The following is a 23,191-nucleotide window of genomic DNA, read 5'->3' on the forward strand; positions in this document are numbered from 1 at the left end:
GTCATAACGGCGACTTTTCTTTCTTCTTCACATGTCTCGATAGTTGGCACAAGAGATTTCTGTCTGGGCCAAAGGTCTTCCGGTTGGATCAACCAAGATGGCCCGTGCCACCACATCTCGTTCCCTTTGAGCTCTACTGCTAACGATCCTCTCGACCCAGTGTCGGCTGGGTTCCGCTCACTGGGACAGTGCCCCCAATCCTCCTTTTTACTCAACTTCACGATCTCGTTAACACGGTGACTCACAAATTGTTTCCACTCACCTTGGTTCATGATCCAATACAGCGCCGTCATACTGTCTGACCAAAGCTTTGTTTTCTGAACACTTACCTGTGAATTCAACGCATTCTTCACTGTGGCCATCAGCTTTGCAAGGATCAAGCATGCTATGAGCTCAAGTCGTGGTATGGACAGCTCTTTGAGCGGTGCCACTCGCGTTTTAGAAGTTAGCATCTTTGAATACGTACCTGTGCTTGTCTGGTATACGAAATAAATAACTGCGCAGTAAGCTTTCGTACTCGCATCTGCAAACCCATGTAACGAACATTCCAAGACTTCTTCGCGCACGTGTTTGTAGAGACACCTGTCAATCGTGATTAGTTTACATTCTATTAGGCTTTCAATCCACGCTTCAACGGCTTGCTTTATCACTCCATCAAGTGGGTCGTCCCAATTGATCTTTTGGCGACAAGTCTCCTGAAATAAAATCTTCGCTGTTATTGTTATGGGACCAATAATTCCGAGAGGGTCAAAGATCCCAGCCAAGAGTCGCAGTGTGTTTCGCTTAGTTGCAGGTAGATCTTCTGCGCGTTTGGCGATTGCGGTCAGTTCGAGGGTTATCGTATCTTGCTCAAAATCCCATGACAGACCCAGTACCTTTTGGCCGTTACTTCCCATCTTCAGGCCTAGAGATGACTTTGCGTACGTGACATTTTCAGCTGAAACCGGGTCAAGTTTCACTTCATCGATCAGATCTTTTTTAATTTTCTCTCTAACACTCGGGTCATTGGTCAGCCATTTTCTAAGCTTGAATCCCCCGTCTGCCATCCGGTTGACAGTTTTACTATACAAATCGACAACTTCACTCGACGAGGCTCCGCCCCCCACGAAATCATCCACGTAGAACGAATCAATCAATTTCTTCACGAACTCGGGGTCAACTGCCATAAACTTCGAAATATGATGCCTCAAGGTTGCATTTAGCAAAAAGGGGGACGCATTCAGTCCAAACACAACACGACAAAATCGATAAACCACAATCTTAGATAGGTCCGGGGGGTTTGCTAGCCACAAAAATCGAAGACAGTCTCTGTCTTTCTTGTCTACCCCAACATTGAGAAAGGCCTTCTCTATGTCCCCCACCAGAACAACTCTGTTCTCTCGAAACCGCAACAAAATGTCAAACAACAATGGGTTTAATGACGGACCCACATGTAAACAATCATTTAAAGAGGTGCCCGTTTTAGTCGCCTTTGACGATGCATCGTATACAATCCTTACCTTCGTTGTCGTGGCTTCTTTTCTCACCACGGCTTGATGTGGCAAATAATGTACCTTCGGGGCCGCTTCTAACTCAACCACCCTCTCTATTACTCCCGTATGAAGCTGTTCGTCAATTATAGCTGCATATTCTGCGAGAATTTCGGGTTCCCTTTCCAGTCTCGCTACTTGGCTTCTAAGACGACGCAAACTTGTGGTATAATTGGTCGGTAAATCTGGGCAGCCTTCTTTCCAAGGAAGCTTCACTGAATATCGATGCCCATCAAAGGAGATACTGTCCCTGTATTCTTCATACACCCCCCTTCTCGGCTCCTTGATTCCTATGACTTCCAGATCCCACAATCTGTTCACGTCAACATCTAAGCTTTCCTTGTCCTCTGTTTTCACCAGGTTAATTTGTACGGGTTCCGGCCCACTTGACTGACTCTTCATTGGACCTGACAGAACCCAACCTAATTCAGTTTCTACAGCGACTGGTTCGTCGAGGCCCCCCCTGATTGTACAATCTTTCTGAAAGCTCCACAGGTAATCTGCTCCGACCAAAATGTCGATTTCTAGCTCTCCCGTCCCCATACACACATCCGAAAACCACAATCCCTTAAGGTGGGGATACTCACCCTTTGCAAGTTCCACATGACTGTTTTGGATGCTGGATATCTCTGGTACTACGTACGCTTCGATTGGGATAACTTTTTGGCCGTCAGTTGGGCTTACCTTAACTTCGACGACATCTCTTAGACGCATATCCCTAGAACGCTGGCCAAAGGTACTGATTCCCAACCATTCTTGCCTGATACTGGCAAGCTGCGCGCGTTGGGCGGCTTTGGAAGTAATGAAAGAGCGATGGCTTCCAGCGTCAAACAACACCCTTACCCGGTACGGCTCGCCCACCCCACGGATAACTGCACGCGCGGTTTGCAACGCAACTCGCCCACCCGTTCCTACATGTAAGCTACTAGGACTAGTAACAATCGGAGATTTGTCTTGCCCATTGGGCGAAAACTGAAATTCGGCAACAGGAGGCACTTGCTGCGCATTCCTAACATCACACAAAGAAACATGATGACCCGCTTGGCCACACTTGTTGCATAATACATCAATTTTACAATCGCGGGCTCGGTGGCCCTTTTTCATGCATTTAAAACATCTAGCAAATTTATAAACAATATTCTTACGTTCCCTTGGATCTTTAACTCTCTGGCAGTTCTCGTGGGCATGTTTGCCCAAACAGAAGGCACAGTTCCCATTTTCTTGTTTTGTAAACAGGGCGTTGGCTGTCGCGCCCCTTGCTCGATTGTCCTTCCCATCAAGTCTATTAGAATATGAAGGCTTCGAGGAGGTCATTGCATAAAAATGATCCTCTCTCAGTTCCAGTTCTTTCAAAAAGGCTTGCAACATTCGCTCCATCGACCAGGTTAAAAACTCCTCTCCTCTTGTGATTGTCAGTCGAAAACTCTCCGGCAATTTTTGCATAATGGCGGGAACAACTATCGTCGAATATGTGTTCTCCTCTACTCCGAGAGCCTTCAATCCCCTGAAATGAGACTCGCACTCATCAAACAACCTCCTCAAGCGAGGAATGTCTCGATCACTGTAAACTGGCGTCATGTTGAGTAAATCGTTTACATGCGCTCGCTGGATTGCTATATCCTTTCCATAGCGTTTCTTCAGAGCTTGGACTGCGGCCTCATAATTTACCGCGGTCAGCGCAAACCCTGCTATCGTCGACCTGGCAGGCTCCTGTACCAAACTTTTCAAATACGAGAACTTGTCTACCGCGGACAGGTTGTCATTTCCATCGATAGAGCTCTGAAAAGAATCCCAGAAGTCCTGCCAATCTTGCAATCTGCCGTTGAACTTTTTTACTTCGAGCTTTGGAAGCTTGGCTTTCATGTTGTGCGCAGGGTTCGTGGGCTGTGGGTTCTCGTTTTGAGATGACACTCCAGTAATCGCTGGGCTAGAATGCATGCTTGGGTTCAGAAGCTCCTCCAATCGCAACACGACTTGGTTCAGTTCTCTTCTGAAGCGATCGCTTTCCTCGATTTCTCTCTCAATTAGAACGTCCAGATCTTCGGAGTCTAAACCTCCAATCAAGTCTAGGATTTGATTATCCAGTTTCTTCAACGCGTCTACTTTCTCCTGAAGGGCCTTTAATGATTCCTTACCCCACTGCCTGTCAGACACTCCACTTTCATCGCTAAGTCTTTGCTTTACTTGGTCTAGTAACCTTTTAGCGATGGTTCGCTGTCCGTCCCTAATTCGCGTCTTCTTATCGACACTAGCCTTCGCCTTTTCAGCCATAGGGAACGCCCTTCTGTTCCTTCGAACGTTCAGTAATTCTGGTTCGTTAACACTCTGCTTACACACACTAGTATCCGGCTCGAAGGACCACTGTGTTCGGGAATATCCACACACTCAATCAAACACTCGGAACTTGGACTGTATATCTTTATTCCCAGCAACGATCCTCGTTCACTACACCGTACATTCATTAATTCATTCTGCCTAATCATAACAACTCTCTTTTCTTATACACAGTCTTGGCATTTTTGTTATAAGATATCTATGTGTCATATTCTTATCACATCACGCACGTAACATTCAAAAGCAATTAACTTGTCAACTTAATACATTCCTTATCTCTTTAAAAATACACGCGATCAAGGTTTCCATTACTATGTTTAGGGTAAGGCACGTTGTGTTGCGTAACGCGCTATATGTTTCCCAACACTCCCCCCACGCTTGACTCGATTTGAGTCAAGATACGCGCATACATACCTAAGAGTTTAGTCGTTCGGCTGGTTTACCATCGCACGGGTCTTCCAGACCGCATCTAACGCTGCTGAACGGCGAGGAACGTCGCGCCTTTGTGGCCCTGTAACGCGTTCTTTGGGGACATCTGAGATCTCGGATGTCTCAGTTCTAATCTCGATAGGAAACAACTTTTGCACAGGCCTACTTAAATGAACTGCCTTCCCCTTCGTTATCACACGCACGTTTGCCCCTCTTACCTCTTTGTCTTTTCCTACGATGAGGCTCTCCACTACCGCCATCTTCCAGCCATTTCTCTTAACTCCCTCTTCATACACCGTCACCACATCACCTACCTTTGGTGCCTTTCCGATTGCCTGGGCGTTACAATCATGACTCTCTCTCAAATTCGTCAAGTATTCTCTTTGCCACCTTTTCCAAAAATGCTGTAGAGTTTCATTAATATATTTATACCTCCTTCTGTAGCTAGTCTCGGTTTCATCATCTTCCTCTCGGGGTTCCTCTGGCAAGGATAACAATCTTCTCCCGTAGAGTAGATGCGCAGGGGTCAATACCTCTCCCTCGTAAGGATTGTCACAATCGTAAGTTAAGGGTCTTGAATTCAAGGTCGCCTCTACTTCAGTCAGGACGGTTAAAAGTTCATCATACGTCAGTCGAGCATTACCAAGGACCTTCTTCAGACATCGCTTCACACAACCCACCATCCTCTCAAAGAAACCACCCCACCAGGGAGCTCTTTCGAGATTAAAACGCCACTCAATTCGGTGGTTTTGCATTTCTTCTCTTACCTGCGGATGACGAAAGAGTGTACGTAGTTGTTTCTCCGTGCCCGTAAATGTCTTCGCGTTGTCTGAAACAATTAAGGCAGGTATTCCCCTTCTTGCTATAAATCTCCTTAAACACCGCTTAAACGTTTCCACCGACAAATCCTCTACCAGCTCTAGGTGAACAGCTCGCGTCACGCAACAAGTAAACAAAGCGAAGTAACTCTTTCTCATTTGTGCACCCTTTCCTCTGACAAACAAAGGCCCCGCAAAATCTACTCCTACCTTTGAAAACGGCGGGGCTGGTCTAACTCTAAACTCTGGCAAGCTAGCGGTCAGTGGCTGAGTAAACGGTCTGCCTTCAATCTTCTTGCAAAGGACACAACGACTGATCACACGCTTCACCAATTGCCTCCCCTTCGGTGCCCAAAATTTTGAGCGCAACTCTGCAAGCGTACTCCTCACACCATTGTGTAGAACTCTATGGTGACATTCCTGAATCTGTAATATCGTTAGTCGGTGTTCTTTGGGCAAGATGATCGGTTCCTTTGTCTCGTGCACCATTTCAGAGTACTCAAGGCGTCCCTTACATCTTATAACGCCTTTCGGATCTTCTTGGAGACCGAATTTTGAGACAAGCTGTTGATAGTTTTCCCCCTTTCTCAATTCTCGCTGTGCTGTCCTTATCCACAACTCTTCTGACTCTACTATCTCCTCCAAAGTAAGCGCCCCTTCTCTTTTGTCACTCTTGTTTCTCCTTGAGATATTGTGACAGAACCGTGTGACCCACGCAGTCACTCTGTAAAGCTTTCGAAGTGTGCTGTATTTGTTGATTTCGACCACCCTTTCTATTCCACAAGGCTCATTGGCTGCGATAGTCATAACGGCGACTTTTCTTTCTTCTTCACATGTCTCGATAGTTGGCACAAGAGATTTCTGTCTGGGCCAAAGGTCTTCCGGTTGGATCAACCAAGATGGCCCGTGCCACCACATCTCGTTCCCTTTGAGCTCTACTGCTAACGATCCTCTCGACCCAGTGTCGGCTGGGTTCCGCTCACTGGGACAGTGCCCCCAATCCTCCTTTTTACTCAACTTCACGATCTCGTTAACACGGTGACTCACAAATTGTTTCCACTCACCTTGGTTCATGATCCAATACAGCGCCGTCATACTGTCTGACCAAAGCTTTGTTTTCTGAACACTTACCTGTGAATTCAACGCATTCTTCACTGTGGCCATCAGCTTTGCAAGGATCAAGCATGCTATGAGCTCAAGTCGTGGTATGGACAGCTCTTTGAGCGGTGCCACTCGCGTTTTAGAAGTTAGCATCTTTGAATACGTACCTGTGCTTGTCTGGTATACGAAATAAATAACTGCGCAGTAAGCTTTCGTACTCGCATCTGCAAACCCATGTAACGAACATTCCAAGACTTCTTCGCGCACGTGTTTGTAGAGACACCTGTCAATCGTGATTAGTTTACATTCTATTAGGCTTTCAATCCACGCTTCAACGGCTTGCTTTATCACTCCATCAAGTGGGTCGTCCCAATTGATCTTTTGGCGACAAGTCTCCTGAAATAAAATCTTCGCTGTTATTGTTATGGGACCAATAATTCCGAGAGGGTCAAAGATCCCAGCCAAGAGTCGCAGTGTGTTTCGCTTAGTTGCAGGTAGATCTTCTGCGCGTTTGGCGATTGCGGTCAGTTCGAGGGTTATCGTATCTTGCTCAAAATCCCATGACAGACCCAGTACCTTTTGGCCGTTACTTCCCATCTTCAGGCCTAGAGATGACTTTGCGTACGTGACATTTTCAGCTGAAACCGGGTCAAGTTTCACTTCATCGATCAGATCTTTTTTAATTTTCTCTCTAACACTCGGGTCATTGGTCAGCCATTTTCTAAGCTTGAATCCCCCGTCTGCCATCCGGTTGACAGTTTTACTATACAAATCGACAACTTCACTCGACGAGGCTCCGCCCCCCACGAAATCATCCACGTAGAACGAATCAATCAATTTCTTCACGAACTCGGGGTCAACTGCCATAAACTTCGAAATATGATGCCTCAAGGTTGCATTTAGCAAAAAGGGGGACGCATTCAGTCCAAACACAACACGACAAAATCGATAAACCACAATCTTAGATAGGTCCGGGGGGTTTGCTAGCCACAAAAATCGAAGACAGTCTCTGTCTTTCTTGTCTACCCCAACATTGAGAAAGGCCTTCTCTATGTCCCCCACCAGAACAACTCTGTTCTCTCGAAACCGCAACAAAATGTCAAACAACAATGGGTTTAATGACGGACCCACATGTAAACAATCATTTAAAGAGGTGCCCGTTTTAGTCGCCTTTGACGATGCATCGTATACAATCCTTACCTTCGTTGTCGTGGCTTCTTTTCTCACCACGGCTTGATGTGGCAAATAATGTACCTTCGGGGCCGCTTCTAACTCAACCACCCTCTCTATTACTCCCGTATGAAGCTGTTCGTCAATTATAGCTGCATATTCTGCGAGAATTTCGGGTTCCCTTTCCAGTCTCGCTACTTGGCTTCTAAGACGACGCAAACTTGTGGTATAATTGGTCGGTAAATCTGGGCAGCCTTCTTTCCAAGGAAGCTTCACTGAATATCGATGCCCATCAAAGGAGATACTGTCCCTGTATTCTTCATACACCCCCCTTCTCGGCTCCTTGATTCCTATGACTTCCAGATCCCACAATCTGTTCACGTCAACATCTAAGCTTTCCTTGTCCTCTGTTTTCACCAGGTTAATTTGTACGGGTTCCGGCCCACTTGACTGACTCTTCATTGGACCTGACAGAACCCAACCTAATTCAGTTTCTACAGCGACTGGTTCGTCGAGGCCCCCCCTGATTGTACAATCTTTCTGAAAGCTCCACAGGTAATCTGCTCCGACCAAAATGTCGATTTCTAGCTCTCCCGTCCCCATACACACATCCGAAAACCACAATCCCTTAAGGTGGGGATACTCACCCTTTGCAAGTTCCACATGACTGTTTTGGATGCTGGATATCTCTGGTACTACGTACGCTTCGATTGGGATAACTTTTTGGCCGTCAGTTGGGCTTACCTTAACTTCGACGACATCTCTTAGACGCATATCCCTAGAACGCTGGCCAAAGGTACTGATTCCCAACCATTCTTGCCTGATACTGGCAAGCTGCGCGCGTTGGGCGGCTTTGGAAGTAATGAAAGAGCGATGGCTTCCAGCGTCAAACAACACCCTTACCCGGTACGGCTCGCCCACCCCACGGATAACTGCACGCGCGGTTTGCAACGCAACTCGCCCACCCGTTCCTACATGTAAGCTACTAGGACTAGTAACAATCGGAGATTTGTCTTGCCCATTGGGCGAAAACTGAAATTCGGCAACAGGAGGCACTTGCTGCGCATTCCTAACATCACACAAAGAAACATGATGACCCGCTTGGCCACACTTGTTGCATAATACATCAATTTTACAATCGCGGGCTCGGTGGCCCTTTTTCATGCATTTAAAACATCTAGCAAATTTATAAACAATATTCTTACGTTCCCTTGGATCTTTAACTCTCTGGCAGTTCTCGTGGGCATGTTTGCCCAAACAGAAGGCACAGTTCCCATTTTCTTGTTTTGTAAACAGGGCGTTGGCTGTCGCGCCCCTTGCTCGATTGTCCTTCCCATCAAGTCTATTAGAATATGAAGGCTTCGAGGAGGTCATTGCATAAAAATGATCCTCTCTCAGTTCCAGTTCTTTCAAAAAGGCTTGCAACATTCGCTCCATCGACCAGGTTAAAAACTTCTCTCCTCTTGTGATTGTCAGTCGAAAACTCTCCGGCAATTTTTGCATAATGGCGGGAACAACTATCGTCGAATATGTGTTCTCCTCTACTCCGAGAGCCTTCAATCCCCTGAAATGAGACTCGCACTCATCAAACAACCTCCTCAAGCGAGGAATGTCTCGATCACTGTAAACTGGCGTCATGTTGAGTAAATCGTTTACATGCGCTCGCTGGATTGCTATATCCTTTCCATAGCGTTTCCTCAGAGCTTGGACTGCGGCCTCTTAATTTACCGCGGTCAGCGCAAACCCTGCTATCGTCGACCTGGCAGGCTCCTGTACCAAACTTTTCAAATACGAGAACTTGTCTACCGCGGACAGGTTGTCATTTCCATCGATAGAGCTCTGAAAAGAATCCCAGAAGTCCTGCCAATCTTGCAATCTGCCGTTGAACTTTTTTACTTCGAGCTTTGGAAGCTTGGCTTTCATGTTGTGCGCAGGGTTCGTGGGCTGTGGGTTCTCGTTTTGAGATGACACTCCAGTAATCGCTGGGCTAGAATGCATGCTTGGGTTCAGAAGCTCCTCCAATCGCAACACGACTTGGTTCAGTTCTCTTCTGAAGCGATCGCTTTCCTCGATTTCTCTCTCAATTAGAACGTCCAGATCTTCGGAGTCTAAACCTCCAATCAAGTCTAGGATTTGATTATCCAGTTTCTTCAACGCGTCTACTTTCTCCTGAAGGGCCTTTAATGATTCCTTACCCCACTGCCTGTCAGACACTCCACTTTCATCGCTAAGTCTTTGCTTTACTTGGTCTAGTAACCTTTTAGCGATGGTTCGCTGTCCGTCCCTAATTCGCGTCTTCTTATCGACACTAGCCTTCGCCTTTTCAGCCATAGGGAACGCCCTTCTGTTCCTTCGAACGTTCAGTAATTCTGGTTCGTTAACACTCTGCTTACACACACTAGTATCCGGCTCGAAGGACCACTGTGTTCGGGAATATCCACACACTCAATCAAACACTCGGAACTTGGACTGTATATCTTTATTCCCAGCAACGATCCTCGTTCACTACACCGTACATTCATTAATTCATTCTGCCTAATCATAACAACTCTCTTTTCTTATACACAGTCTTGGCATTTTTGTTATAAGATATCTATGTGTCATATTCTTATCACATCACGCACGTAACATTCAAAAGCAATTAACTTGTCAACTTAATACATTCCTTATCTCTTTAAAAATACACGCGATCAAGGTTTCCATTACTATGTTTAGGGTAAGGCACGTTGTGTTGCGTAACGCGCTATATGTTTCCCAACACTCCTTGTTCAAAATTTTAGTCGCCCTTGAGCAAATCGTACAAGCTTCTGGCAACCGGGTGACCGTTAGGCAGCAGCCTTGCAAAATATCAGTGGATAAACCTCTCGCAAGCGCTGCTTGGTGGAAAGAAGAATATCATCCTGCTGCCCAAAACATGTCCTTGAACAATCACAATCAAGGGTGGATTTAGGGGTGGGCCGAGGGGGCCGCAGCCACCCCTTTTTCTTTGAAATTTTGTATTATTCTTATAGATTTCTCAGAAAAAGAAAAAGTATCTACATAGCTGGCAAGTGTTCCGGCCACCCCTTTTCTTAATTTTCTGGATCCACCGTTGACAATGTAGTGTGTAGTGAAGTGTAACGTCACAAAAATTTGAATTTGTAAAATTATGGGATTGACCGAGATATATTTTAGAAAGAACAAGGTGAAAGCCAAAGTTCAGCTGGTTAAAGCAAATTGGTGGTGAGATATAAGCAACGCTATGCTCAGATGCCTCTATACTTATCCTAAAATTGACCTGGATTTTAGAAGAATTTGTATGGAATCATCTGAGCATAATTAGGTCATATGTAACTGCCAAATTTGTTCTAACCAGCTGAATTTTGGCAAATGGACAGTTTTCGTCTTGTTCTGTCGGATTATCTTTTCTACTCTTATAATTTCTTAAATTTAGTTTTTGTGACGTCATCAGTACACTACTCTGTTACCTAGCATGCAATAACGGACTGACCACTGGCCACTAGCATTGATGGCACTCTGTTGATTGCAGGAGTGTTTTTATATCAAGTTTGAAAAACAAGGCAGTGATCATTGCTTTAGACCTGATAAAACACAAACTACAAGTTTTTTTTTTCTTTCATCTACATTGTAGATCTGTTGATTTTTATTCTTACAGTAACTGTTAATGTGGTTTCTGTTTTCCTAAGAAATTTAGAACAAAATTTTCCTCTGTGTTTGAAAACTTAATATTTATTGAATTTTAAAGTCCTTTGCATTTTCCCGAAACTATGTATTTATTACTTTCCAAGGGACAAAAATATAACTGTTTTTGAAAGGAAACATTTGCTCATTTTCGTTACTATGCTTATTCATGGTAGCTAAACTTGTATTTCTCTTTCTTCTTTCAGAAACATGTGTATTTGCTTATTTAGGAATGGCAATTTTTAGCTTCAAACATCAGTTTAGACCGGCATTTGTTATATGGACTATAGTAAGTAACGTTCCTGGTGCAAATCAAATGCCTTCTGCATTGGTAGCTTAGAAAAAATTTTCTGAAAAATGCAAATATTTGCTGATTTCTTTCTCTCTCTCTCTTTTTTTTTTTTAGATTTTGTGCTTACTTGGAAGAGCAGTAAACATATATCCATTATCTTCACTTGTAAACCAATTTAGAGATGTCAAGATTTCTAGAAAGACACAGTTTATCATGTGGTTTAGTGGTAAGTTTTTTTTTTTGACACTTCATTGTGGAAGGAAATCGTTTTTGGGAGCAGTTTAGTCCTCGTTTCAGCTGTCGTTTGTGGTCGACTCGCCCGAAAGCAGAGTTATTTCGACCGAAATTTTTAGTTAAGTCGCCCAAATGCTGACTTATTTCTCCCGAAATATTATGATGCTCAACAACATCCCAACATGCCTGTTACATATTTATCGTTCTTGTTTCGTCTCATTGAAGTTTGAAGAACGAGATATATTTTACATTTAAATATCCCGCTTGTTTCGTCTCAACGTGGTTTGAAGAACGAGCTACGTTACACACACTCTTTATTCAAATTTATTTCTCTGTGTAGTACACCTGATAAAATTTCGGGCGACATAACTCAGCGTTCGAGCGAGATGACTTTTGGGCGACATGACCGGTCTCTTTGGCATTAACCAGGCTTAAGGTGATGTTAAAACAGTCCAAGAGTATCTGAGATAATCGTTATTGAACAAGTACAAGGAAACAATTTGTACTTTTTTGCGTGTGCTGTTGGGCGATTACTCTGATACCGGCAGCTTAAATTTGATGGGAATCGCTAGGAGCTCTCAGTGTGCTAGTGTTATTGGCGAACGTTTGTCGAACCGGGATTGAAGGAGAAGAAGAATTTCCCCCACAAATGCCTACGGCAAACGGCCTCGACGGATAACAATCTCCTCGATCTCCATAATTCTTCAGATCATTCTCAGCCTTAGGCCTAGGCCAAACGTCGAACTTTTCATGAGACGAACCAAACTCTAATTTAAGGGCGCTTTCCATTTGCCAGAACTAACCAGCCAGACCATTCCCGTCGTAATGAGAATTTCACTTTTAATCAAAACTGTCCAGTCAGGTCAGTCAAATCCTAAATAGTATGCACGAAGGAGATGGTTTTTCAGCAAAACCCTCTGGAAAAAGCCCATTTTGTTTGCTAACTGACTAGTCCGGCCGGCCAGTTCTGACAAATGGAAAGCGCCCTAAGTTTCCTAAATTAAGTTAAGATCGTCTGTTGGAACAGACGTCGTATTTAGGACGTATCGAACCAATCAACTGAATCAGAACAAAAAGCAAATTCAATAAATTTTCTCCCGAACGAGGCTGAATATCCACAGGCATACAAGTTTTTAATTATTAGTTTAGTTCGTCGCATTTGAAGATCGACCTTTGTCCCGGAGACGATTTCCAGACGTTGTATCCAGACGTTTAGAACATAGTGGACGACCCAATTTCATTTAGGCGAACTTAACTGATCCAGACCTCAACTTTTCATGAGCTTAGCTCATTTAGTTTGGTTCGTCTCATAAAAAGTTCGACGTTTGGCCTTGGCCACAGGCTACCTCCGCACGAAGTCGGATATTTTTTGAAACCACATACTTTTTTTCACAAGAATCGGCCTTCCTCCCACACGAAAAGAGGTGAATCCGGTTACCGAAACCGCTTTGTTTTGAAACCGCTCTCCAGAGTGGTTTATACCCCGTCCACACGAATCTGAATAATACATATGCGGTTTTGAAAATTTCCTGATTCGTGTGAACTTGGCCTTGTTCAGTAATTGCTTAAAAACAGGGCTGCTCAAAGTCAATCAGATTAGAGAATTTTGTTTTAGTAATGATTACTCATGGACATTTTTAGAACCAGAATACACCTCATATTAAAGCAGCTGTGTCACGAAATTGATTAAAATTCAAACAGTGGGCTGGGTAACTGCCCACCTACTCCTCCCCTAAGTCAACATTAACACTTACTTCTCACTTAGGGCAAAATTATGACTTAGGGAGGGGTAGGTGGTCAGTTACCCAGAAATAACTGCTCAAAACGTCAAAAGAAGGTATTACTAACACAGAAAAATACAAAAGGTGAAACGGATTGCAGTTGTGGTTTTTGACAACTTGTTAGCCTAAGAGTTTTTCAAAGGTTATTTTTGCTGATTGTAACGTTTGCTATAATGCTTGTGAGGCATGTTTATTAGACACGAAGCTCGATTTTGTCATTCATAAGTAATTTTTTAAGTTTCATGGCGAATAATGACTCATAACTGGCGGTATGAGCAAAATGAACTAGCCATCCACAGGGATGCCACGTAATATATCAAGCATGAGACGCAGTGCTTCATCTGTGAGAAGAGAGTGTAAAATAGGACGCGCAGCGGAGTGTTTTTGACAAAGTTCGAAGTTTTTCATCTGGTGATGAAACACTTTGTCGAATGCTTGATGTTACTTCTCAAACAAAATGATTTTATCAAATATAAATTTAGGATGCCAAAAAGAGCAGTTTTTCCAAACACTCATTAAACATTAATTTCCTTTGTATTTTCTTTATGAATTTTTAATGAGCTTGAGAATAAGATTTCAAGTTGCCGCGTAAATACAAAAAGTAGGCGGGGAATCAAACAGCTAGGGGTTTCTTTTGGTTCTATTTCTCCTCTATTTTCCAATGAAAGTAGCCGGGGCCACATTTATAGTAGCCAGGGAAAAAAAACCCCTGGCCCACAGCCTTGTCATCCTTGAAACAGCCCCTTTTAAGTGTTGTTTGTTTGTTTGTTTGTTTGTCTTCTTAGGGTTACGCGGTGCCGTGGCCTTCGCCCTTGTACTTCATCTTCAACTGGATGACGAAAAGCGACATGTTCTTATCACATCTACGCTCATTATAATCATGTTCACAATTCTCTGTTTAGGTGGATCAACTCTTCCCTTGTTGAAGGTGACTTACTCTTCTTGACGTTGCACTGATGGACACCTTTTTCAAATTTTTATTGTCCTTACTGAACTTAACGACGGCGATAAAGTTTGTATATCAGGACTATAAAATGCACTTTCATGTAATTGACTGTCAATACGTGCTATGTGAATATTTATCGTCATGCAAAAGTGCTTAATGAATGTGTACAGACGAAAATGAATGTCGATTCAACAAAATTAACCAATGTGTTTTCATGGAAATGAAACTGATGACTGCGTTATTGAATTTTTTTTCTGGCAGTGACTAGCAAATACTGTAGACTTGAGAGCGTGAAAACCGGCTCACTCTAAAACTTTGTCTCAAAAGATTTTGGTGATGGGATCGATATTCCCCTGAATTCTTATTTATTATTTAATTTTCCTGACCAAAACGGTTGATTTGCAAGCAAAAGCCCAAGGAAAAGTGCGCTAGACTGGATTTCGACAACTCCCAAGCTCACACACAAATCTGTTAAGAAGATTGAATCTCGGAAAACCGCAGCCTCGTTCCCAGTCGTCCTCGGCGATTTCGGATGTGACGTCACCTGTCAAGCTTGTAGGGAAAATTCGCGCTCGGTTCCAGGCCTCCTCTGGTCATCCGGATAGCGCGAACTGGCTTGGGTACGAGGCTGGGAAAACCGAAATGTGAGCAATTTAAGGGTCTAGGGGTTTGGGATAAGGGAACCGCCAGAAATCTTAAATGTGAAAATTGTTATATAAGTTAAGCGAAGGAGACACTCAAATTGTTTAGGGTGTATATAGATATTAGGCTGGCTCCAGTTGTTCAAAAGCTGGATAGCACTATCCACCGGATAAATCACTATCCAATGGATAAGTATTAGGAAAACCAATCGCGCTATCCACTGGACAGAGATTTATCCCGTGGATAGCGTTATCCACCTTTTGAACAACCGGGGCCATCGTTAAGCCTGATTCGGGAATAGTGAGGTAAGATCTCAGTATTTGTTTTAGAGCGCTCTTGCTTTGAAGTCGCTGCTTGGAAATTTGAAAAACTGCAAAATAGCTTTTGCTATTTGCGGGCGGAGATGGCAAAATGATGAGATAGTGTATGTTAGAGTCTTGAACCATCTTTTCCCTGTTTTGAAATGGTGCAACTCGCTTATGTGGCGGTTATTTCTGAGGGCACCCACTTCACTCTTCCTCTTTCTTTGTGTCTTTAATGATTGAAGTTTGCGAATGTTATGTCTTTTGCAGTTACTTAAAGCAGAACAAGGAATGGAGAAAGGCTTAACACTTAGTAAAACACAAACTGAGGTATGTTTCTAAAACAGTCCATTATGTCTCCAGTAACATGAGAGAGGGCATCATTTACTTTCTTGCGTTTGGACGTCAGAGAGTTTGGTCTGCAGGGATAGGGAATTTGTTATGCTTAGATTTTTGGATTTCGTGCTAAAAACATTGCCCTGGTTGATTGTCACTCCGCAGGGTAAAGCAGTAGATGCAGACCAACTGACTGACGATGAATGGAGGATAAGCAGTAGGAAGGCTCTTAAGGGATTCACACGGCTTGACGCTAGATATTTTATTCCATTCTTTACAAGGAAGTTCACCAGACAGGTACGTAAAAATAAGGTTACCAGTTTCGAACTCAGGCCTTATAGGCGTGTGCTTGGTACAGCGATGTCAGTTCTACGATCATTGGTTTATCAATAAATGGTTGCTCGTACTCAAAAACCAGTTTGACGAAAGAAAACAAGATTGACCAGTTTAGAAGTTAGGGCTGCGGCGTCGTCAGTGGCTTGGCGCGATTCAGGCAGAGCTCCCTTTTCTCCTCCTCGATGAGGGAAACCAGAAATTAGTAAGTAATTAATAAGTACCCAGAAATTAGTCCTATGGGAGCCCACACATGGCCATCGCGGGAGAGGAAGACCGAATACTACCTATATTGACACTCTTAAGAGGGATACTGGTGCATTTGAAGCAAGTGAGATTGCTGCACTGATGGCTGATAAGAGGCTGTGGAAAGATCTAGTGGTTGTCCGCCTTTGGGCGACCAAGTGAGTGTGTGTGTGTGAGTGATGAGGGAAACTGCCCACCCACCCACCCCACCCCCAACCTATGTTTCTCACTGACGTGTGACTTAAGGCCAGAAACGTGGATTAGGGGTGGGGTGGGTGGGCAGTTTCCCAGAAACTTTATCTGATTCAAGGAGGCTCTACTTGCAGGGTGAAACAGCACCAGTGTGCAATTCTCTTTTTTTTTTTTTGCAATTCTGTCACAAAAATGGCGAGGTAAGTTGCAAGAAAACGTCTACCATAACATCGCCATCACAAGCCTTTTAACTCCTTTGTTCATTCTGCAGGAGGTTCGTAATGCGCATGAAGAGATGCAGAGACTTACCAGTCAGTTATATAGTGAAGTACACAGCGACCTCGCATCAGACGATGATGAAGCAGAAAGCAAACTTTGAGTCGCTTTCTTCATAATTAAGTTAGAGTAAAAGAGAACAATTGGACAGAGAGGGAATCTTAGTGCGTTGGCCGGGATATGTGAATTTCACTGAAGTTAGTTTTGGAGGTTGTAACTAAACTGAAGTCTAATTCTTGAGACGTCCGCATGTATTAATCGATTATTTGAAACGTCATCAAGTCCACGCCCGACTGCCTCGAAGCAAACACTGCAGAATATTGTAATGGCGACTGTTAAATTTTCTCTTCAACACAATGAATAAAAGTTTGCGGACCTCTCTGGAAATCAGCTTCCGATGAGTTGAAATCGTTTAATTGGTGTAAAAAAAACTTTGGTGAAATTCACATATCCCAAGAACCCATTTTTCTGTCCTGGTTGAGGAGCTTTTTAAATACGTTTCGTAAAGGAATAGTGTGGAAAATTTGATAAAATTAGAGAATTTATCCTGGCTGATCATATCCTTATTTCTCATGACCTCGCTGATTGTTTAAGCATTGACGTTATGAGGAGAAATGAGGAAATAATCACTATTGGGGCTTACAGGGTTAAGTCAGTTCTTTGTCCAGCAGGGGTAGGAAAAACGTTCTTGGTAAATCTCAATAATAAATATTAAGGAACGCGTCAAACTCTTTAATCAATTATCACTTAAGTTCGGCTTGTATGAAGTACGGCGTTTGAGGCAGTTAAGTTCAGCTGATTGGTTCGGCTTAGCCTACCTTGCAAGCAGAGGCCCTTCGATCTTCCTAGTTACAGTCAAACTTCTTAAATACGGACATCATAGGGACGGAACCAAGTGTCCGCTTTACAGAGGTGTCCGTATTATAGAGGTAGGGAATGTATGATTTTTGGCATTTCTGGGACCAAACGAACTGTCCCTAATAGAGAGGTGTTTGTATTATAGAGGTGTCCGTATGGAGAGGTTAGACTGTATATCCAGGAAGATCGAAGGGCCGCACTCTACTGAATTTGTCTTCCAAAGCCAATTAGAAGTTTTTTTAAAGTTTGGCTTAATTAAGGTCGGCTGTTTGACACAACGTCAGAACTTAACTAGGTCGACCCAAAATGTTATCAAGTTCGGCTCATGTGAAGCACGGCGTCTGACCAGGGTCTAATTATCAATAGCCCGTGAAGGGTGAAACCAAAAATTAGTTATGATTGAGGAAGACTAAACTGTCTAAAAAGGTAACAAATTAGACGTTATTTAAAACTGCCACAGTGTATAAACTTGCTGCAGTTAGTGTAAGATAGTATAAATTAATACGTTTATCTGTTTGTGTAATGTAACTGTGTGTTTGCTTTGGTAATGCGTGACTATGCCATGATTGGCTTTAAAAATCTCTTGCTATTTTTTAACCAATCAGAAGTGTAGTAGAATCAGTAGGCTTTTCCCACGCTTTTTGAGTCTTTCATTTACAAATGACCGGGTGGGGTGGGGGTTATTTATTTATTTTTTTCGGTAGCCCTTCAAAGGTAAGAGTGAAGTCAGAGGGTAGACTGTGGTTGAGCGGAGAGAGAGAGAAAGAGGGAAGAAGTTTCTCTCCCTCTGCTTCTCTCTTCCCCTTTCCCCAATTAACGCTTGATATGCAGGCTATATATGTATTGACCCAACAACGCGATTTTGTCTTGTGTTAACTATGTACGAACACCACTTTTGTAACGATGCAAGAGGCCATTCAGGTGTAATGCAAACTCGAATAAAACGTTAGAAGCAAAATTTTCCCGTCGAAATTAAACACTTTACAAATCTTAATTAGTTGGAGCAAGCGGGCTGGAGAGAGGCTGAAAAATTGAACCCGGAATTTCCAAGAAACGAATCCAGCCAGCGGTCAGAGGGGGAAGCAGTAGGGACTACGAAACTGCGACGGCGACGGCAAGCAGGACGTCAAAAAGGCAATAGGGTTAATGAGCAAAACAACAACTCTGCACGTGCATCACGCTTTTTTGTACATTTCTTTGCTGTCCCTGCACAACTACCACTTAAAATGACCAAATTTTAAGTTTTCTTGAGAACGGGAACAGCAAGGCGATGAATTCTACCATTTGTCTGAACTCGGGCGCGGTCTCCTCTCCTCAGCTCCAACCAAAATTCCCTTCTTTTAAGTAACAGGGCGAATTGGGATAATCGAGAAAAAGTTTAAAAGGATGCGAAGTCTATTTTTCAGCGACGTTTTTATGGACGTCGCCGTTGTCGGATCGTAAGGTCCCTAGTACCTCCCGATTACGAGCCCAGCCTCTGGTCCCATATAAAACGCTGGCTCAATATATTACACTCCCTCCCCTCCCCTCCCCTCCCCTCCCTACCCTTCCAGACCTCTCAGTGCTGGAGAATGTCCTTGATTTACCCAGACGATTTTTACGGGTCCTCGATAGGTGTTTCAGGCATTGTTGTTTCTTTTGTTCGAAACTCGGGATTCTCGAGATTTGAAAGCAAAATCAGGGCGGGATTCGGGTTTCTCCCGCATGGGAGGCGGGATGCCAAAAATGATCGTCGGAATTACGGGATTGCACGAAAATTAGGTTCGGGATGACGGGATTGCAGAAGCCTTTACTATTGCATTGGGGGCCCTCATTTATAGAACTATAATCGTTGATTAATTTTTTTCACACTAGCTAGAACCAAGAGAAAATCTCTTGCTAGAACAGACTTCCAGAAGGAGAAAAACTGAATAAAGCCTAAGTTCGTGAATTAAGCGTGAAACGCACCATGCAAACTTTAGAAATGAGACTTCTATCGCCTTGGCTTAACACACTGGACTGCTGGTTGCAGTATTCAAGAAATTTGTTTGAATTAGAAAATCACTAAACTGTCGATACAGAGGTATCAGATACATTTATAGGCGAATTAATGAAACTATATATGACAAATTCCGCTCTATGAAGTAACCTCGATCAGCTGTTTCCGCTTATCAGTAAGTGATAATCAATCTATACTTTTTGCCTCGGTTTATACTCTGCAGGTCCGTTCTCAAAATACCTAATATGATATAAACCGTGCATACGGTTTGATAAGGCTCCCTAGACGGAGAAATGTTTTTTCTCTCGGCGCTTTGCGCCTCGTTGACGCGGCTTTGCCGCGAACCATCAATATCGTTAAGAAAAAAATATCCTCTGGAACCCAGGGTAATTCTGCAGTTTACTTTAGGACATATATCTTTTTCGATTCGTAATCAGAAACTAAAACCGGGCCATCCGGTGTTCTAGCTATTGCAATTGGATCTTGAAGCTTGATGGCAGTTTTTCCCGTGAAAAAGCCGTCCATTGTTAACTGCACAATCCGTCCATTACCACTGTCACAAACAAGGATATTGTAATGATTTCCCTGTTTATCGAGGCATAATCCCTGGGGCCAGTTGAAGTGACCAACCCCTTGTCCCTGCTCTCCAATTTTACCCAGAAATTTCCCTGAATGGTCGAAGATTTTTAAGCAATGGTTCCATGTATCTGATACAATAAATCTTTTGTTGTGGAAGACACAACCACTTGGACGGTTAAGTTTTCCTGAGCCGCGGTCACCGAATATAAACAGGGGCTCACCATCCACTGTAAATACTTGCATTCGATTGTTGAAGCAGTCGGCTATAGCCACCCGACCCTCGTCATCCACACAAACGCTTTCTGGGTTATGCAACTCGCCTAGTTCTTTGCCGTACTTTCCAAAACTTAACTCGCAGGATCCTGTATACACATTGAAAAGTTGGACGCGGTGATTGAGGTAATCTGTCACAAGGATTTCGTCGTCGTTGAAAAATGTCACGCCAGCTGGAGCATGAAGCTCACCGCGATTCTTCCCTTTACGGCCAAATTTTCGCAAGAACTGTCCTTTTTTGTCAAAGACCAGGATACAGTGCCCGTCGCAATCAACCACAGCAACAAGCCCGTCCCTGCTCACAGCGATTCGAAATGGCCCTTGAAGGTCCTCGAGTTGTTTTAAATCGAATTCTCCCAGCATATGGAACTTTCTATCCCTAACGGGGACTGTAAAAGGGCTGTCTGGCAGCGCTTTTCCATTTATCTTGACGCTGACGTTGTAAACGCCTGATAATTTGGGCGTAAACCTGACCACAAACCTTTTTCCATCTTCGCATCCACGAGTCATCAAACTTCCCACTAGCTCAGAGGGTTCTACGATCACTTCCGCTTGGAATTTTTTATCTTTATCTTGAACGTCAATATTCACTTTTGGGCATATAGCAATTGATGACTCTAGACCAGCCTGGAAGTCTTGAGTCAGCCCATGTACAATTGGTTCGATGATACCCAGGGTTAAATTCTCAGGCGTACAGGTGGGAACAAACTTCACATGTGGACTAACTTGAACTGATGGAACTTGAGTCATGTTGAGATCTGCAAAGCGTTGTTGCAAATATGGCTTGTTTTCCATGATAACTGAACTTGAACTTCTTTGTACCAGATTGTCAGCAAATTCTACTGCTTGATTAATTTGCTTGGCCAATGACTGCACTTGGGTCTTCACCGAGTTTAATTTCTCCGTTCTGAACAGGCGCGTGTCCTCGAGGTCAGTGATGGCGTCGAGTTCGCATTCTCTTATCTTCGCAATCATCTGTTCTGCCGCGTGAGAAACTTCACGTTTTGCAGCGGTCACGTTCCTTTCCAGATCAATAACTGTTTGCTCAAACTGTCGAATCACATCACCACAAACTTGACTTTTCTGTTTCATCAAATCCACACCAGTCATGATTATCGCTTTCTCCGCATCTGCTGTCTTGTCGAGGGGTTCCACTCGATGATCCCTGTGATCAGTGATCACACAAACCTGACACACACACGACTGGCACGCGAGGCAGAAAAACCTCGTCACTTCTCGCTCGTGGTACGGTTCGTGGCAAAACGATTTTCGTTTTAACAGGGCCTCGTAATCGTCGGTCTTGAAGTTTCTTATCGGTCTGACTTTGTGTCCGTCAAACGCGACATTTCGTAGAAGTTCGTGGGCGTTGACGCAGTCCGGACACATAAATCGGCCACACTCGAAGCAAAAACTTGTCTCCGCGCTCTTTTTTCGGCAGCTGCTGCAACTAATCTCGCGTCCATCGCCGCTTTGCTGCACAGTGAGAAGACCAAGTAAACTATTCTGAAGGAAACCAGTGGGCAATTTGTCAAAGCGAAGTCCTTCTGGGACTGCCACTTCTGCCTGACACTCGGGGCAGCGAAATTTTCCATCTCGAGAGCTCGTTTGAGCGTGTTTTTCCAAACATTTGAGGCAGAACGTATGGAGACAGGCTATTGTCTTGGGTTCTGTGAACGTATCCAAACAAATCGAGCACGTTACGTGCTTCTGAAGGTTTTTCAATAGAGACTCCATAGCAAAATCATTTGTTTGTGTCAGTACGACAGTAATCGAAATCCGTATCACGTGGCTGGAGGAGGAGAGGAAGGGAGGGAAAAAGGGAGAGGGGGCTGGGGAGAAAAGGAAAGCGCTCTTCCCCTTTCCAATTCCCTTTCGTGCTTTTCTCCCCTCCCCTCCCATCCGCCTCCCTTTTTTCGCCTACCACGCAAGCTTAAAGTCGACATGAGTGAGTTCACCCAACAGGACGGCAGAGGACGGCAAAACGCTTGCGTGTGACGCACGTGACAGGTCTATTACTTGCATGCTTTGTTGTAATCTTCAGTAATAATCTATCTCGGTTGTTTTTAAAGGAAGGTGAAGTTTGAGGCAAATTTTCCTTATTCAAACAAAATTTGTATTGTCACTCTTGCCACACAAGGTTTGCCGTCTTCTTTGTTCTCTCATCCTGTTGCATAAGTTCACTATAAACCATACCTAATCTTAGTTTGACACGGTACAGACGGCTAACTTCTGCTGACAGCTGACCTGTCTCGGGCGTTATGTAAAGCCAAGAGAGAATTCTCTCTTGGTAAAGCTTTTGACAAAGTTTTCCTAAGGGTAGATTTCCACTGCAGTCGCATAATTTTTACTTGCTTACGAGAGTGAAATTTAGGTGCGTAAAAAACATAGCTTTAGGCATTGTATGAAAGAACGCTCGTAAACGTAAAAGTTGTGCGATACAAGGGAGCTTACGAATCGACGACTTTCTCACAACGCCGCCGCTGGGTCACGTGATTGCTCTGCGTTGCCGTCCTGTAGAAATTTGAATTTACGATTCCTAGTAAAGACGACGACGTCTGTGTGCACGGCAGGCAAATTTTCCCGCCGTTTCTGAAGTTTGTTTTCTTCTTTTCACAAGTAAGCTTTTTTGTTCAACCAAAATGTCTAAATTCGTGAGAGAAACGAGAGCTCGTATTGCAGACGCTTAAGGAAACCGAGTTATAAAGGACCGAGTATTTCACTGTATTTGTACTTTTATGCGTTTCGTCAACAAACTCAGAGTTAACTACGGATTTAGACAAGACAACAAAGGACGAATGCAAGGCGCGTTTATATACAGGAAGGGCATTTATAAACTTGCTGAACAGCTGTAGTTACTGTGA

General features: G+C 43.8%; 5 protein-coding genes across 5 annotated transcripts in view; 1 reads left to right on the top strand and 4 right to left on the bottom strand.

Moving 5' to 3' along the window:
• The window catches only part of LOC140928198 (uncharacterized), a 4,342-nt gene extending 1,971 nt beyond the window's left edge, over positions 1-2,371 (bottom strand). Inside the window, exon 1 of the mRNA XM_073377911.1 lies at positions 1-2,371. This exon is cut by the window's left edge and continues 1,971 nt beyond it. Coding sequence (XP_073234012.1) covers positions 1-2,243 — 2,243 coding nt within the window. The 5' untranslated portion in view covers positions 2,244-2,371.
• Positions 1-18,458, top strand: part of LOC140928200 (sodium/hydrogen exchanger 8-like) — a 32,091-nt gene extending 13,633 nt beyond the window's left edge. The window contains exons 12-17 of the mRNA XM_073377913.1: positions 11,269-11,351; positions 11,469-11,580; positions 14,155-14,297; positions 15,530-15,589; positions 15,761-15,892; positions 16,638-18,458. Coding sequence (XP_073234014.1) covers positions 11,269-11,351; positions 11,469-11,580; positions 14,155-14,297; positions 15,530-15,589; positions 15,761-15,892; positions 16,638-16,745 — 638 coding nt within the window. The 3' untranslated portion in view covers positions 16,746-18,458. The remainder of the gene's footprint in view (positions 1-11,268; positions 11,352-11,468; positions 11,581-14,154; positions 14,298-15,529; positions 15,590-15,760; positions 15,893-16,637) is intronic.
• LOC140928075 (uncharacterized) lies at positions 2,441-3,800 on the bottom strand. Its single transcript, XM_073377795.1, has 2 exons — positions 2,675-3,800; positions 2,441-2,538 (listed from the first exon to the last, which is right to left on the bottom strand). Exons 1-2 carry the CDS (start codon positions 3,798-3,800, stop codon positions 2,441-2,443), a joined length of 1,224 nt encoding a protein of 407 aa, XP_073233896.1.
• On the bottom strand, positions 3,803-8,283 carry LOC140928199 (uncharacterized). Its single transcript, XM_073377912.1, has one exon. It carries the CDS (start codon positions 8,153-8,155, stop codon positions 4,286-4,288), a length of 3,870 nt encoding a protein of 1,289 aa, XP_073234013.1. The 5' UTR covers positions 8,156-8,283; the 3' UTR covers positions 3,803-4,285.
• Positions 18,459-19,130: 672 nt separating the features above from the next.
• On the bottom strand, positions 19,131-22,122 carry LOC140928201 (E3 ubiquitin-protein ligase TRIM45-like). Its single transcript, XM_073377914.1, has one exon. The coding sequence runs from the start codon at positions 22,062-22,064 to the stop codon at positions 19,878-19,880; it is 2,187 nt and encodes a 728-aa protein (XP_073234015.1). The 5' UTR covers positions 22,065-22,122; the 3' UTR covers positions 19,131-19,877.
• Between the last annotated feature and the right edge of the window lie 1,069 nt (positions 22,123-23,191).

This window comes from Porites lutea, chromosome 2 (genome assembly GCF_958299795.1).
Source record: "Porites lutea chromosome 2, jaPorLute2.1, whole genome shotgun sequence".
Lineage (NCBI taxonomy): Eukaryota > Metazoa > Cnidaria > Anthozoa > Scleractinia > Poritidae > Porites > Porites lutea.